At 36.7% G+C, this 15,627-nt stretch overlaps 2 protein-coding genes across 2 annotated transcripts; one reads left to right on the top strand and one right to left on the bottom strand.

The window, feature by feature from the left end:
* Positions 1–1,355: 1,355 nt before the first annotated feature.
* Positions 1,356–3,784, bottom strand: LOC103931804 (50S ribosomal protein L21, mitochondrial). The gene is made up of 5 exons (XM_009341364.3): positions 3,247–3,784; positions 3,064–3,144; positions 2,165–2,266; positions 1,852–1,926; positions 1,356–1,770 (listed from the first exon to the last, which is right to left on the bottom strand). Exons 1-5 carry the CDS (start codon positions 3,673–3,675, stop codon positions 1,642–1,644), a joined length of 816 nt encoding a protein of 271 aa, XP_009339639.2. The 5' UTR covers positions 3,676–3,784; the 3' UTR covers positions 1,356–1,641.
* Positions 3,785–8,043: 4,259 nt separating this feature from the next.
* On the top strand, positions 8,044–15,214 carry LOC103931891 (vesicle-fusing ATPase). Its single transcript, XM_009341453.3, has 21 exons — positions 8,044–8,352; positions 8,562–8,657; positions 8,756–8,837; positions 8,949–8,999; positions 9,475–9,648; positions 10,098–10,252; positions 10,342–10,450; positions 11,286–11,385; positions 11,467–11,522; positions 11,694–11,759; positions 11,884–11,966; positions 12,052–12,185; positions 12,484–12,694; positions 12,949–13,080; positions 13,167–13,227; positions 13,351–13,410; positions 13,630–13,688; positions 13,804–13,891; positions 14,058–14,180; positions 14,515–14,580; positions 14,674–15,214. Exons 1-21 carry the CDS (start codon positions 8,165–8,167, stop codon positions 14,815–14,817), a joined length of 2,238 nt encoding a protein of 745 aa, XP_009339728.1. The 5' UTR covers positions 8,044–8,164; the 3' UTR covers positions 14,818–15,214.
* The last annotated feature ends 413 nt before the right edge of the window (positions 15,215–15,627 follow it).

The raw sequence follows: 15,627 nt of genomic DNA, 5'->3' as shown, positions 1-15,627 counted from the left end.
CTCTACCTTTGACCCCAAAAAATGCACCTTGGTGCAAATTGCATATAAATATTAAGACATGAAATTAAATATCTTTTATTTGATTAAGAGGCAAATAACGAAAATATGAAATTAAGAGTTGAACTCTAACTGTGAGCAAATTACTTTTGTGAGGGTCAACTTTAAACATAAAAGCCAACCCACATCAATATAGCACATATAAATATAACATTTCCGTCACTTAGTACTACAATTTAATGGTATTCCTTACAACCACAGTATTGCTCGCCTATTGCGAAGCTTAGCCCACTCTCCCACTCTCCCACTCTCTTAGTTAGATAATAATTTTTGTTCAAAAAAAATGACATCATTTCAAAATTGTAAGGCCTGGTTTGGTACTGATGTGATTCTGAAAAAAGTTGGTATCAAAAAAAGTTGGGAGCTGTTTTTGTGTTTGGTAAACATTCAGCTTCAGTTTTTTTTCACAATTTTGGATGAAAAAAAGCCACAAACAAGAAGCTGCAAAACCCAGCTTTGAAAAACCGGCTTTTTTTCACATCTGTTTTACATAAAAGCTTACTAAACACTATAATACTGTTTTTTTTTTTTTCAAAAGCGCTTTTACAAAAAAGTTTACCAAACACTCTACTGTTTTATTTCACAACTGCTTATTCTCACAGCACAACAGAAGCAGTTTTTTTTCAAAGCACAGCAATTCCAAACCAGCCCTCAGAAGGGTCATATGACCCTCCTGGGCACCGTGCAATTTAGATTAATTTAAACCAGAAACCAAAAGACAATGATTTCCTAATTTGGTTGCCATTGGTTTAACCTTAACATAGTAATGTACAACAATTAGACTGGCGTATTGCCTTATAAGGTGTAAACAAAAGAGGTCGACAAAGTTCGAATTGACGTAACATAAAACCTATTGGTCCAAAAAGGTCCGAAAGTGCCCGTATAGGTCAGAAATTAATGGTCTAAGTTAGTTAAAGCTTAGAGAAATTTTTTTGATGTTGGTGGATGTACCATTCCAAATTAGAAACCACTATCAAGGTTCTGCAAGTTGACCAAAAACAAATCACACAAAAACTAAAAAGTGACAACAAAAAGGTTTTAGCTTTACTAGTTAGCCACCAAACGTTATTTTAGGGAATTTGGGGACGCACATATTATTCATTCAACTGAAAAGAAGGATACAACTTGAACTTAATTTCGACCAATGGAACTTCCAACTTCGATTCAATCTAAGTTTCGACCAACATGCATTCATGACACGATAAGAAAACAGAGACATGCCGTACAATGAATTGTGAAAGAAACACACTTATGGATCATGCACGAGTTGCATCATCGTTGACATCACGAGTCAAGACTGAGCACAAACAAAAGATTACTAAAGATCATGAGGAGCAAGACCGATTCAATCAGCTAGGGGGATTTCATAATTTGCACTCCTAAATACAGAAGATAAAATTGGCAAAAATTTGGGACACAAATCCTACAACCACCACCCCGGTTAAATTCTAAATTTTCTATTTCGAATGACAGCCAAAACTGTGCGTGGAGCAACGTAGGAATCTGATTATGCTCACCATAAAAGCACAACATTATGAGCAGAGTGCCATTATTGCTAATGTTCAGCCATAGTGAATGTCTATCCTAAGCAGCAACTGCAACCTTTTCCGTTTTCTTACCGGGTGCCTTTGGAGCCTTTGGAGGCTTTTCAGTGACTACAGGCTCTGGTTTCTCAATTCCTTGAACATCAACTATCCTCAACTTAGTCAATTCCTGAAAGAAACATAAAAAAAATGATAATCAATGTACTAAGAAAAGAAGTTGTGACTGCTTGGACAAGGTTCCCGAACATACCTGGCGATGTCCTTTGGTTCGACGGTAATTCTTCCTCCTCTTTTTCTTAAAAATAATTACCTTTGCATCTAATGCCTGAGATGAAAAAAGGAAAAGGAACAATACAAATATAAATTCCAAAGGTGAAGAGAACCAATGTATATGTATTGTAATGGTTACAAATTTATATTCTAGTGCCAGTGAGGAAAAAAGAAACTACAGTACTGTGACTCTTTGGTTGGATTTTGAAGCATACATATATTCATTTTTCTTCTTGCCTGTGACACTCACGCACACAGCGGTAAGAAAAGAGAAACAGTGCTGTCACACTTACGTGCTCCTCAACAACCGCATGAACTGCTGCATCTGGTAATATGGGCCTACCAATTATTGTCTGACTACTTGAGCCCAGCATGAGAACCTTGTTCAATACTAACTGCAATAAACAAGCAAGCAAAACATCAGACAATAGAGTTCATTTATGAAAATTACAATGTCGTCTACCAAAAAATTATGAAATAATACAATTATTTGATCTTAAACAAGGATACAATAATTTTATGTACTTTGCTAATTTCTAATAGAGATCAAGAGATTTATTACAAAACAACACAGAAAGGATAGAATCAATAGATAACAGGAAAACCGAATGTTCGCTCGCAAGTCCGGCTTGCCCTCTTGAGGGCTCGGATACAAAACGAACACCAATGGAAAAGAAATAGCATCCAAAATTATGGTACTTCGAACTTAGGTGGCCCTCAATGCTGGTCACAAAACCATCTTCCTAGTCTAAATATTTACCAAAACCAGTGCAACTCCTAAGATCTCACCAAAGGTATTCATTTCCACCTGTAAGCCCATTAACATAACGCTCAATTCATATCACGCGGAAACTACTTTTCTACAAAAATTACTTTCCCCCCGGCATAGGACGTTGCTTCCAAATTCTAATTAAGAGCTCCTTTTAAGCCCACCGAAGAGTCATAATCTTGGAAAACACAAATTCAATTGATCAAATAGTAGCGAACGCAGAATGGATGCCAAACATTAACATACCACCAGTGAACTGAACAGCTAAAGACTTCAAATTTCAATTTCAGCGACTATGAGTATTGACATTATTCCTGTGGGTAAATGCAGTACAAGTTTGCAACATAAAGTTAACGCATACATAACAACCGATGATATCCTAACACCTGAATACGCAACACGCAACAATTAATCTGTACCGACCTTATCATTCACTTCGCAGAATTTCAACTTTTCTGTGAAAATGCAGTCCCCGTTGCTAACCTTGAACTGATGTGAACCAACCTACAACAACACCACCACATAATCACATTCATCAAAACCAATCCTACCAATACAACAGTCTCATTCGACGCCCAAAGATAATAATCCACTCTACAGACGAACCTGAACCACCGCGAAAACCGGCTTGAAAACCCGATCAGACCTCTGAAGCGGTCCAATCACTTGGTACCCAATGGTGGCGGCCTCCGCCACTTTTTCCTCTGGAGTATACTCTCTTTTCGAACCGCTGCATCGGTAAGCACTCTCGTCCTCACTGTCCCCAACTTCTTCGTCGTCGTCGTCGTCGTCTTCCTCCTCTTCACTGTGCTCATTGTCTTCATTTACGTCGCCGATTCGAGGTTTCGACGAGAAATGGCGGGTAAGTGAGCGAGTGGGATCGGGGCTGGAGGAAATGAGGGAGAAATTGGAGGTGAGGGTTTTGAGGGGTTGGTAGATGGGGAGGGGAGGTGGGAGGGAGTGGAATGAAGGGCTTTTGGAGAAGAAGGCGGAGGCGTGGCGGGTCAGAGCTTGGAGGCGCCGTCGGGTCGCCATGAGCGTCGTTATGGCTCTTTGGGGCTAGGGTTTTAGCTTTCTCAAGTTTGGGGTTTTGAGGTGGCCGATATTTCGGTTGGTCATAATTTGGTGGGGGGTTTTCTTTGGGTTTTGCTAAAAGGGTGGTTTGATATAGGCATCTCAGTTTTAAAATTCTTAAATTTAACATTTGCAACTTTTAGATTTTTGATCAAATATTTTTATCTAATTTTTGATAATAAAAATTACATATATTTTGTTTACCAATCAAATGACAAAATAATATCACATAAATCCTAAAATCTAGGAAATATATTATCCAATAATTCATTTCAAACGACACTTTTCATTACTCAAATAAAAAATATCATTAAAATTCTAAAAATACAACTAACATTCTATTAAACATAACATATCAATTATGGACATGATATATGAATGCACATATGTATTAAACATAACGTACCAATAACTTGTTACATAATTGGTACATTATATAATCTTAGTTTTGGTACGTATTAATATTTTGATATGTTATGTGATTCTTGTTTTAGTATGTACCATGGTATTGGTACAATGCGTTAACCTAACCTTGGTACGTACATGGTACGTTATGACCCATAAAAAAAGAGAATTTTTCATATTAAAACTTTGTACTGAAAATTAATTATATCAAATTCTTAACAATTAATTATTGGGATAATGACTCAATCAAAATTTTCAAACTTATTTTCTTTCCATGAATTAAGGGATTTTAGATTTGATCAGTTTCAATATAAATAACTCTTATTTTCATTTTTTTTGTTTTCCTTAAAATTTACTTAAAATGATGAGTTGGGAATTAAAAAATGACATGGATAAAGATGGAAGCACCTTAATCAAAATACAAGGTGTTTTAATAAAAAGTTGAGAACCCACAAATGCTTAATTAATAAGATGTAGAATTGAAGTGACACACCCCAACCGAGGTCAGGGCATGCTGGCCGTCACGTGGAAGTGACGTAGCCATGTGCACAGTGCGGAAGCTAAAGGAAATAATATAAAAGTACGAATAATTTAAAAACTAGCAAATATAATGTGATAAAGTATGTGCTAGCGTAAGCAAGTCACTGAGTTCAGAGCTTGAAGCCTACAGCAGTCCAAAAGAAACGATACAACAATAGTGCACTCGAAGGTGACCCTACATAAATGAGTGCCTGTCAGAATGCCGGGACGTCCTCTGGGGAAAAACCACCGAACCCGCTAAGCTACTAGAACCTGGAGGGGCGCAAAACAAAAGCGTGAGTGGGCAAAAACCAATTCTTTGAAAACCATTTCAATAAATATAATCTAACCCCTCGCCGTAAAACCTGTATACTTCCCAGAAAACAAACATATATACGTAGACATGCCAAATCATGCTCAAGGTATGCCATCACAAAACTTCATAATATCATGCATGTGCTCAGGTATAAATCACATCAATAGCATAATAAACTGGCAGCCGGAGTCCCCTAAGTGACCTGTACGGCTGAATCTAGAGCTCAAATCTCAAACTTAATCACTAAACCTGCCCACGAGTCGGAACCACCTATAGTGGTCTGTACGACAGGCCTGGGTGTAATACATATGATCGCTCTAGTGCTACGATCACGTGAAGGCTGTGCGAATAGTCGCGGGTCACCTACGAGTCGGAACCACCTAAAGTGGTCTGTACGACAAGACTGTGCACCTAACTTGGATTCAAGCTGAGCGTGTGGTGCGGGAGGTGAACAACACGTGAAGGACTGTGCCCTACTCTGGGCGGGAGCACTAACACCGGGGGTGCAGGTTATGAGCTCTCTAAGCATCTCTAACCACTATTTAATGCAATCGTTAAATAACGCTTACCTGGCACTTACCTAGGCCGCCACAGCACCAACGTATATGTATATGACATATGAATAAATATATAAACCAACTTATATGCCACTAATCATGCGTATCAACCAATAACGTAAAAGGAATGGCATGTAACGAAGCATTCATACTAAATTCTGGGAATAATATGTACATAGGTATATACGGAAAACAAAAGCCCACTCACTGGTATGTGGAAGGGTCGTAGCCCCCCTGCCTCGAATGTGCACGCTCGTCCTCGGGATACGTGTCACCTATATGCGAATTAACTATAAAAACGTTAACTTTAAAGCACATAACCGTCCGTTCAAAATAACTTCTCATACATTGCTCAAAATGGACAAATGAATATACCAACGTGATCTACGCAACCTCACGATCACACCCATATTTTTAAAATAATTTTTGGACCTTCCACGCGCCCTCACGTGCCAAACCAGGCACGGACCCACGCGTCCCCACGCGCGGCCACGTGCCAGGCACACTGACGGCGTCAAGTGACGTCGTCAGGAATATTCCGTTAACCTAACGGAATATTCCGTTAAACCTAACTGACGCCGTCACTGCCGTTAGGAATATTCCGTTAAACCTTAACGGAATATTCTCCCTTCTTCTCCGATCAACCCTCGCCGGACTCCGGCCACCGGAAAAACTGGGAAAGTTCAAACCCACTATTCTCCGTCGTTTTTCATCCATTTTTCACGTATTTTATACCAAAATGAAGCCCTAAACCTCATCTACCACGTTGAACTAGTTTTAGAGCCTAAAAACAACGGAATCAAACTTTCTAAAAATATGAAAATCTGGCCTAAACTTACAGTTTGTGATTTCGACGTCCAAATCCGTCCAACGATGCACTCCCAAGCTCCTTGGGACCTCACCAACACATTTACAAGCTTCAAATGTCCAAAAACTAAGTAAATTAATGTTGCATGAACAGTACTCAAATCGGAATTTAAGGAATCGACGTGAAAACGTCGATGTTCTTACCTGAAAAGGGTATCACTGGACTCCTCACAGCCTCACAAACTCGATGGTGTCCTTGGTTCCCTCGATCTGTCCAGGTTTGAGGGGTTGTGTGAGTGTCCGTACGTTTTTTGAAGAAGAAGAAGAATAGAGGACTCGGGGGGAGAGAGAGAGAGAAAGAGACAGAGGGTGAGGGAGAGTGACAGTGAGTGTGAGAGTGTGTGTGTGGTCCAACCCATGCCATACCACACAAAACAACCAATAACGTGACCAAAACGAACTAGGGGCAAGGTTGTAATTTCACACGTACGTTAATAAGAATTTTGGGACGGGATGTTACATGAAGCGCTTTTATCTAATTAATCCTTTGTTAAATTGCTCTTTTTTCAGTTTTCAGATTAATTTTGATTTTTTATATTTTATAAAACTGAAAATTGAAATTTTGTTGAAGGAGAGTTTTGTTTGAGTTTTGCTAAACTACTTTCAGAAAGAAAACTCAAAACTCAAGATCAAATTTTGAAAATTGGAAATAAACTCAATAAATAGTTTTTAGTTTTAATTTTTTTTTTCCTTCTTAAAACTGAAACTGAAAGTAGTTACTATATAAGTGGTTTGATAACCATTTCGTTTTCACCTTTTCAAAAATAGAAAATTAAAAATTTATTTGGTAACAACGTTCAATTTTTAATTTTATAAAAAAGAATGAAAACTAAAAATCAAAAAGTAAAAACTCAAGGATAAATTTTGAAAACTCAAGAAATTAATTTTGATTTTTTTAAACTAAAATAGTTATCAAGTACGGTTTTAGTTTTTAGATTTCAAAAAAATTAAAAACAAAAATTGAAAACTGAAATAAAATAGTTATCAAACGACTTTTAAGGTTTTCAGTTTTTAAACAAGTGAAAAATAAAAATAAAAATAAAATGATTATCAAACTATCCATAAGTGTTTTTAAGCGCTAAAGGTACTTATAAATTATTTTATCAAAGTGCTATAACCATTCTAAAAACAATTTCAAACTGATTTAAAGTTTAAGCAAAAAGTTTTGATCTTTCCTCATCATTGTGTCTGATTTTCTTTTTAGGTTTTGAAATTTTTTATATAAGCTATTTTAGCAAAGAAGACATGAAATTCAAATCTCACATTCAAGGACAAGTGATTATACTAGGGGTTCCAAAAAGTAGAAATTGGGGGCATAATGAATATCTCTTCACTTGTAAGTTTGGCTCATATAGACGATTTGAAGATATATATTATATTTGTGTTGAATTTAATATTTTATTAAGAACTTATTAAATTTAAAACTTTTCACTGCAAGTGACCATTTACCATAATGGTAGAAATGAGTTGAGCCTTTGCATCGATGACTAATCTAACATCACTGTTTGACCAAAAAAAAAAAAAAAAAAAAAAAAAAAAAACCTACGCACATATATTGGGCTTCAAGGCTTATTAAAAAGGGACCGACATTTTGCGATTAAATCGAGCTGTTCGTTTTGGGCTTTTATTTGGGCTTCTAGAAACACAAAAATCCAAAAATTTCAAAGTTCATCGTCTCTTTCCAATCAAAGCAGAAAAATTAGACAAAAGCTTTTATTCTCCATTTCTTACAACCAAAGGAACCAGAAATCCTCCACCCAGAACTCTTTCCGTCTCCGATCAAAAAATGGCCGGCCGGTTCGGCTTATCCTCCTCTTCGCCAGCGGTGATGATGACCGTCACCAACACCCCCGCCCCAGATCTCGCTTTAACCAATCTCGCCTACTGCTCCCCCACCGATCTCCAGAACTTCGCCATCCCCGGCACCAAGCTCAATCTCGCTTCCGTCGGCGACTCATTCGTCCTCACCGTCTCATATCCTTTTGATCTTCACGATTTCTGATTATTTTTACAATTTTTCCCTGCAATCTGTCATTATTCGATCACGCCGTTTCTGCTCCATTTTTTTATGATTTGATTATAATTAATTGTGAAATTGCTATGATTTAGTTGGAATTTTTGAAGATTCAGTCGCTTGGAGTTGGTGTATGTTGTGTTTTTTGGTGGCCTTAATTGAAATAAACTGGTCATCCAAGCATACAGAGCGGCCACATTGCGCTGAACGCAATCCAGCGGCGGCATGCTAGGGTTTCTAGTGGCGATTCTATCTCTGTGAGCAGGTTAGTCAGGCACTCAATCAATCAAAGGATCACTGGCTCGGAGCTGAGGTTTTGGTCAATTTTGGTTTCTAATTGTGTTTTTGAAATCCATAATTTAGATTTGTTCCACCGGAGGATTTCAATCTGGCCCTGCTTACGCTGGATTTGGAGTTTGTGAAGAAAGGCACTAAGAGTGAACAGGTATTTTGCATATCGATTTCAATTTTTACATTATTGTTTTCAGTTTTCTGTATTAATACAAATGCCATTTTAAGCATTGGGGATTTGAAGGGCTTCCGGATTGTTTTGTAGGTTGACGCTGTTGCCCTGTCGAAGCAGCTTAAGAAAAGGTTTATCAACCAGGTAACTTTTGCGTCTACACTTGTTTTTCATGTTTGTTTATATCGTCTGGTTGTTGTTGAGGAATGTATGCATATGTTTATTTGCACACCAGACGAACAAATAATGATACAAATGTTGTTCTAATTTCGAACATGATCCTTTCTGAGGCAAGTTACCAAATTGAACACGTGTATTACTAAATGAAGATTTCTTATCGTTCCAATGCGTGTGTGAATTTTGCCATTAAATTAAGGAAGGAATAAAAGCAACTCATGCTAAATTATTTTGGTTAGAACTTAGAACGTAGTGGTCAAGTACTGATTCAGTTATAATAGATGCAAACTTCAGCCATATTTGCTTGAAAAAAATCAGCCGTGTTCTTATTTCCTGATTTGTTTGATGGATCTTTCTCTCTCATTTAGTTTTCCCCCCTTTCCCATAAGTATATATTACTGCAGGTCATGAGTTTTGAAACATTGTGCCTTACTATGTGCAGGTCATGACGGCTGGACAAAGAGTATCATTTGAGTTTCAGGGGATCAACTACATTTTTACTGTCAATCAAGCTGCAGTGGAGGGACAAGAAAAGTCTAATAATGGTATTGAAAGAGGGATGATTGTGAATGATACATATTTCATCTTTGAAACATCAAATGCAAGTGGAATAAAGGTGAGATTTTGATATTTATCTTTACTTATTAATATAAATTGTCAAATTATGTCAGACCCAGTAGTTTTAACCGGTGGAAAGGACTGTATGACATATTTTAGCATCATTGTCTTGGCAGGCTACATAGATCCTTATTCTATGTTCAGAAAACGCAACTTCATGTAGTTGCTAATGGTTATCATTTTAGGTTTTTCATGACCCTGTGTTTACAATAAGAAAACACAAAATCCTATATTAGATTGGTTGAACTCACTTCATACTTGGCCGTGAAGGTTTTGCAATGACAAATCAGTTTTGCACTTGCTCCTTTGATCACTTATTTAGCTGCATATCCTATGCAAATCAGAGTCGTGATATGATGGCCATTTACAGGAGAACATTTTCATTATCATTTAGTATACAATATCAAATAATGTATTGAAATTTGATATCTAAATTGTATTCTCCAGATCGTAAATCAGCGTGAAGCTGCAAGTAGCAACATTTTCCGGCACAAGGAGTTTAATCTTCAAACGCTTGGAATTGGTGGCTTAGGTGCTGAGTTTGCAGATATATTTCGAAGAGCTTTTGCATCCCGTGTATTCCCTCCTCACGTGACAAATAAGTAAGATAACTGATTCTTCAAGCTGCACTGATATCTTGTTGGTATATCTTTATACCACGCTCCTTATTGGAAAGATTTTGATGTTCCAGATTAGGGATTAAGCATGTAAAGGGTATGCTGCTTTATGGGCCCCCTGGTACTGGAAAAACTCTCATGGCTCGTCAAATTGGAAAGATGTTGAACGGGAAAGAACCAAAGGTTTGGATTTTGATCCACCTTTTTTTAAATAATCAAATTTCTGAGTTGTCAATTCTCTAAACACTGTTTGGATGAGAGAAAAAACTTGGAATTCGAACAAAACTCAGAATTTAGAAATTGACGTACGCCAATCCCCTTGTTTGGATTCATAAACATAGAAATTTAGAATTTTTGTGTGAAAAAAAAAAACTTGGAATTTGGGGCTCCTAAGTTTAAATTCTGTGTAAATAGTTGGCACCCATTCTTCTTTTAGGTAGCCAACAAAATTAAAAAATTCTAGGAAATAAAATTCCGTCATTTCAATTTCCGTCAACCACCACCACTCCTTTTAGGTAGCCAACAAAATTCACAAATTCTAGGAATAAAATTCCATCATTTAATTTCCTTCAATTTGGAATTCCTTAGTAATCTAAAATATCCTCATCCAAATGCACTGTTAGGACTAAGAATTTGTTCTTTTCATTGGTCCGGAAGTTGAAAATTTATGAATGTTTGAATGTTTTTTAAGTTTCGGCTGTAATTTCAAATAATACTTGCCAGCTGATGACACATGAAACTGAGATGAAATTAAAAACTAGGTACTCATTGTCACAATCTTGTATTCTCATTTTTCATAACAGGCATATGTAATGAATCGATTAAGTTCTGCCAGCTGTAAACATTGAACCATGCCGAATCATGCTTTAACACATTATTTTGATGCTAGTACATTATTTAAAGGTTCCAAAGCTATTTGAGCATGTCTGAATGATTTTGGATATGCAACTTTTCCTTATATAGGTTATTTATTAAGATGCTTTGGTGATTGATGAGATTTTTATTTTGTGTTCCGTAGATTGTTAATGGCCCTGAAGTTTTGAGCAAGTTCGTTGGTGAAACTGAGAAGAATGTTAGGGATCTATTTGCTGATGCTGAGAATGATCAAAGGGCTCGCGGTAAGGGAAAATATATATGTCAAGTGCACTTAGGTTGGTTTTTCAATAATTTCTAATGTCATTATGTCCTTAATTCCCCAGGAGACCAGAGTGACTTGCATGTGATAATCTTTGATGAAATTGATGCTATTTGTAAGGTATAAAGATTTCTTACCTCTATGCTATTTACTAAGATTCCTTATTCACCTACATTGTAAAACCTCCAAACCCTTCGTTTTCACAGTTGCATAGCTTGAATTGGATCAAAACGTTTCTTACTCTATGCTATTTAGTATTTACCATAACACATGCTTTATTTTGCAATACAGTCAAGAGGATCAACTAGAGATGGTACCGGGGTTCATGACAGTATTGTGAACCAATTACTCACGAAGGTTGGTGAAATTTACAGTTGCACTTTTTAAGTCTTGCAAAAACTTACAAACTTTTCTAGGCCAGTATGTCTTCTTTGTGCTCCTAAGCAATCTCATCAATATGTCTGTGAAACTTCTTTTTCAGATTGATGGTGTGGAGTCTCTCAATAATGTTTTGCTTATTGGGATGACAAACAGAAAGGATTTGCTTGATGAAGCCCTTTTGAGGTGCTCTCTCTCACTCTCTCCAAACTCACTAAACAACATGTTTATTCAGTAAACATCTAATTTTTTGTCTTTTTCTTGTTTGTAGGCCAGGACGTCTGGAAGTTCAAATTGAGATAAGCCTTCCTGATGAAAATGGTCGTCTACAGATTCTTCAAATTCATACAAACAAGATGAAGGAGAGCTCTTTTCTTGCTCCAGATGTGAACCTCCAAGAGCTTGGTATGTGCATAAGTGACATGCTTGCCAAATCCTTATTAATCTGTTTCACCTTTTATTCAATTCCTCTTTTTCTCAAAAGTTGTAATCTTACATAATAAGATTTTTTTACGTAGGCGGAGGTGTATGATGCTTTTTCAAAATCAATGACCTTGGTCCTTGAGATTGGAATATTTTTCGATTGTTTAATGTTCCAAATTCTTAATGCATGAAACTTTAAGGATCCTGACAATAATTTGAACCTTTCCTACGTATCCATGAAGGAGATAGAAGGCTTTGCTTATATCTTTCATGTTTGCAGCGGCTCGCACGAAAAACTACAGTGGTGCAGAACTTGAAGGTGTTGTTAAAAGTGCAGTGTCATTTGCTCTGAATAGACAACTAAGTTTGGATGATCTTACCAAGCCAGTGGATGAAGAGAGTATTAAGGTTACTATGGATGATTTTCTACATGCACTCCAAGAAATTGTACCTGCATTTGGAGCCTCCACTGATGACCTTCAAAGATGCAGGTATGGCTTGAGATTGTACTTCAGAACTATTGAATAATAGTAAATAAATCTGACCCGCTATTTACCTAGTTTCATCATTTTGTTAAATTAGACCCATCTACCAAGAACTGGCCCTCATAAAAGTACAGAAATCTTGATTCTGGTCCCTTTAAAATGACGTCATGTTTTTTTGGTAGTTTGAAGCAAAATATGGAGCCTATTAAATGTTTTTATTTGTATTTCATTTCCTCATGGTTCTGTCACTTGATTTGTAGACTTAATGGAATGGTGGATTGTGGTGATCGTCATAAGCACATTTATCAAAGAGCTTTATTATTAGTGGAGCAAGTCAAATTGAGCAAAGGAAGCCCACTTGTTACATGCCTTTTGGAAGGCCCTAGTGGCAGGTAAGCATAATTGTGTGCATTTTTATTCTATTTTCATTTGCTTTTTGTTTACTTTGAGCATTCTTAACTTTACCCATCTTGGACAGTGGTAAATCTGCACTAGCAGCTACCGTTGGCATCGACAGTGATTTTCCTTATGTCAAGATTGTAAGCTCCCACATTATTTGTTTCACTTTACATATTTATATGCTTTTCAAGAATTTCCAGTCTTTTAATAATCTATGTTCTTTTTATTCCTGTTACAAATTTTACGAGTCTTTAATTGGATAGGTTTCGGCTGAGACAATGATTGGTCTTCATGAGAGCACCAAATGTGCACAAATTGTGAAGGTTTGTTTTGTCTTCTTGAACAATTTTAGTTTTAGAGATGTCACTTTCATGTCTCAAATATTTAACTTTCCGACTAATGCAAAATATTCAGTATTCTTGGATGATCTGTTTGTTTACTTATTATCCTTGTGTGTGTAAGTATAGACACGTATATGGATGAATGTAGCCTTATCAATATAGTTTTTGTTTTTGTTTTCACTTCTTTTATTTTTTGAATAGGTTTTTGAGGATGCATACAAATCACCGTTGAGCATCATTATCCTTGATGATATTGAAAGGTCATTACTGCTGCTCTAAGTTTGATTGACTTTTGTGACTCATCGTATCTTGTCTCCAAAAGCCTTTAGCAACCATTTATCTTGAATAAATTGTTATTTTTAATTTGCATTACAGGTTACTGGAGTATGTTGCTATTGGTCCAAGGTTTTCCAATTTGATATCTCAAACACTGTTGGTCCTACTTAAGCGTCTCCCTCCAAAGGTTCGTCATTTACCCTCAACTTCATTGAATATCAATGATACCTATTAGGATATCTGTTAGCTGAGTGATTATTTTTTGGAATGTGATTACTTTTTTCTTGCATCTCTGAAGATAATGGTGTTTGGATGCCCATAATATTTGTTTTTAACATTTCTCTCCTCATCAGGGTAAAAAACTTCTGGTGATTGGAACAACAAGTGAATTGGGCTTCTTAGATTCAATTGGTTTTTGTGATACCTTCTCTGTCACTTACAATGTTCCCACACTAAAGACGTTGGATGCAAAGAAGGTAATTAAAAATTTGCTTCCATTGTGGTTAATTTTTTGGCTTTACATCTTCAGCTGTTTTGCTTTTAACGTTGTTGGTGAGTGAATGTTCTCGCCTTCCAAATATGATTCAGTGAGCATGTTTTTATCAAAACAAGGCTTGTATCGCTTCGCTTCCAAAAAAAAGTGAAAGCAGTCTGCCATCTTGGGTGTATATTTCTTGGAATAAGAACTGCATGTTCGTGTTTTTATCTAACGTGAAGAACTGCATGTTCGTGTTTTTATCTAACGTGATGTTATAGAAACTTTAAACTTTGTACGTAATACCCTAATTTCTTCCCTTTTTCTCATCGTAGGTGCTATCACAATTGAATGTTTTTGCTGATGAAGACATCGATGCGGCAGCAGAGGCCCTGAACGATGTAAACTCCGCCCTCCTTAATTTTCTTCATCCCTTCGTTCTTTTTATATTTCTCTGCTTTTAATATCTGACATTCATCTATGTCTCTCTCTAGATGCCCATCAAGAAGCTCTACATGTTAATTGAGATGGCAGCTCAGGGCGACCAAGGAGGATCTGCCGAGGCAATCTACTCCGGAAAAGAGAAGATAAACATCACTCACTTTTACGATTGCCTTCAGGACATTGTTCGATATTAGTTTATATGGCATTGTTCTAGGATATGAAAACCACAGAATTCTTATCCTTCGATAGTTGGGTTAATTATTCACTCTTATGTTTTAGATACTCCCTCCCACTTTTCGTTTTTGCTTTTGTTTCGGGTTTTGTTGTTGAGGAAGGGAGAGATGTTTTTTTTCGCAGGCTAGTGCTTTCCCCTGTTGGGATCAATCCTTGGTTGTTTTGAGTTGTACGCTGGGTGTAGTATTTTATAGATTGAGGAGAACATGGAGGGATATTACAGTCCCATGACTATTATTTCGGCATACTTGATTTTTGTTATTCGTTATATGAGGGGTAATACACTGCCATGTGTAAATTTATTGCATTATTGGATTGAGATGCCATGATGGCGGCAGTGGACCTGTTTCGTGTAAATTACTCTCTAGTTCTAGTTCTACAGTTTGTTTGTTGTTTGTTTTTTTTTTTTTTTTTTTTTTTCAGGCTAAGATGTTGCCATCAGTGATGTGTATTGGTAAATGTCACTGCTATAAAATGAATGCCTCCCAAACTGATTAAACGATGGGAAAAAAGTTGTTGACTTTGCATGACGAAGATTGGCGTCGTGCAAAGCTGTTTTGCGTGACATAGGTGTACTTACGTCACTCAATGTAGTGAAAAAAGCGGTAAAGCATTCTTGGTTTGGCGCAAAAATCTTGCGTGACGCCTTTTATTTAGCGTTGCGCAAAACTTGGCGCGACGAAATTTGCTTCATTGCGCAAACATTTTTTTGTACTAGTGCATTCGTGTTTAATTTCAGAAATAATTAACATTCAGCTTTCAAAAATGGT

This window comes from the organism of the source record quoted next, unplaced genomic scaffold (assembly GCF_019419815.1).
Source record: "Pyrus x bretschneideri cultivar Hongxiangsu unplaced genomic scaffold, Pyrus_bretschneideri_v1 Contig19, whole genome shotgun sequence".
NCBI lineage: Eukaryota > Viridiplantae > Streptophyta > Magnoliopsida > Rosales > Rosaceae > Pyrus > Pyrus x bretschneideri.
Note: the sequence above shows the minus strand (reverse complement) of the source record. Positions and strands in the feature narration are given on the sequence as shown.

What these genes read in the sequence shown, in the direction of transcription:
- LOC103931804 (XM_009341364.3), bottom strand. Translation starts at nt 3,675, where the DNA reads ATGGCGACCCGACGGCGCCTCCAAGCTCTGACCCGCCACGCCTCCGCC. An exon ending in TCTGCGAAGTGAATGATAAG is followed by an intron (nt 2,267 to 3,063) that starts GTCGGTACAGAT and finishes TGTTTATTGCAG; the next exon opens with TTAGTATTGAACAAGGTTCT. An exon ending in ATGCGGTTGTTGAGGAGCAC is followed by an intron (nt 1,927 to 2,164) that starts GTAAGTGTGACA and finishes TTTTCATCTCAG; the next exon opens with GCATTAGATGCAAAGGTAAT.
- LOC103931891 (XM_009341453.3), top strand. Translation starts at nt 8,165, where the DNA reads ATGGCCGGCCGGTTCGGCTTATCCTCCTCTTCGCCAGCGGTGATGATG. An exon ending in TGAACGGGAAAGAACCAAAG is followed by an intron (nt 10,451 to 11,285) that starts GTTTGGATTTTG and finishes TGTGTTCCGTAG; the next exon opens with ATTGTTAATGGCCCTGAAGT. An exon ending in AATGTGCACAAATTGTGAAG is followed by an intron (nt 13,411 to 13,629) that starts GTTTGTTTTGTC and finishes TTTTTTGAATAG; the next exon opens with GTTTTTGAGGATGCATACAA.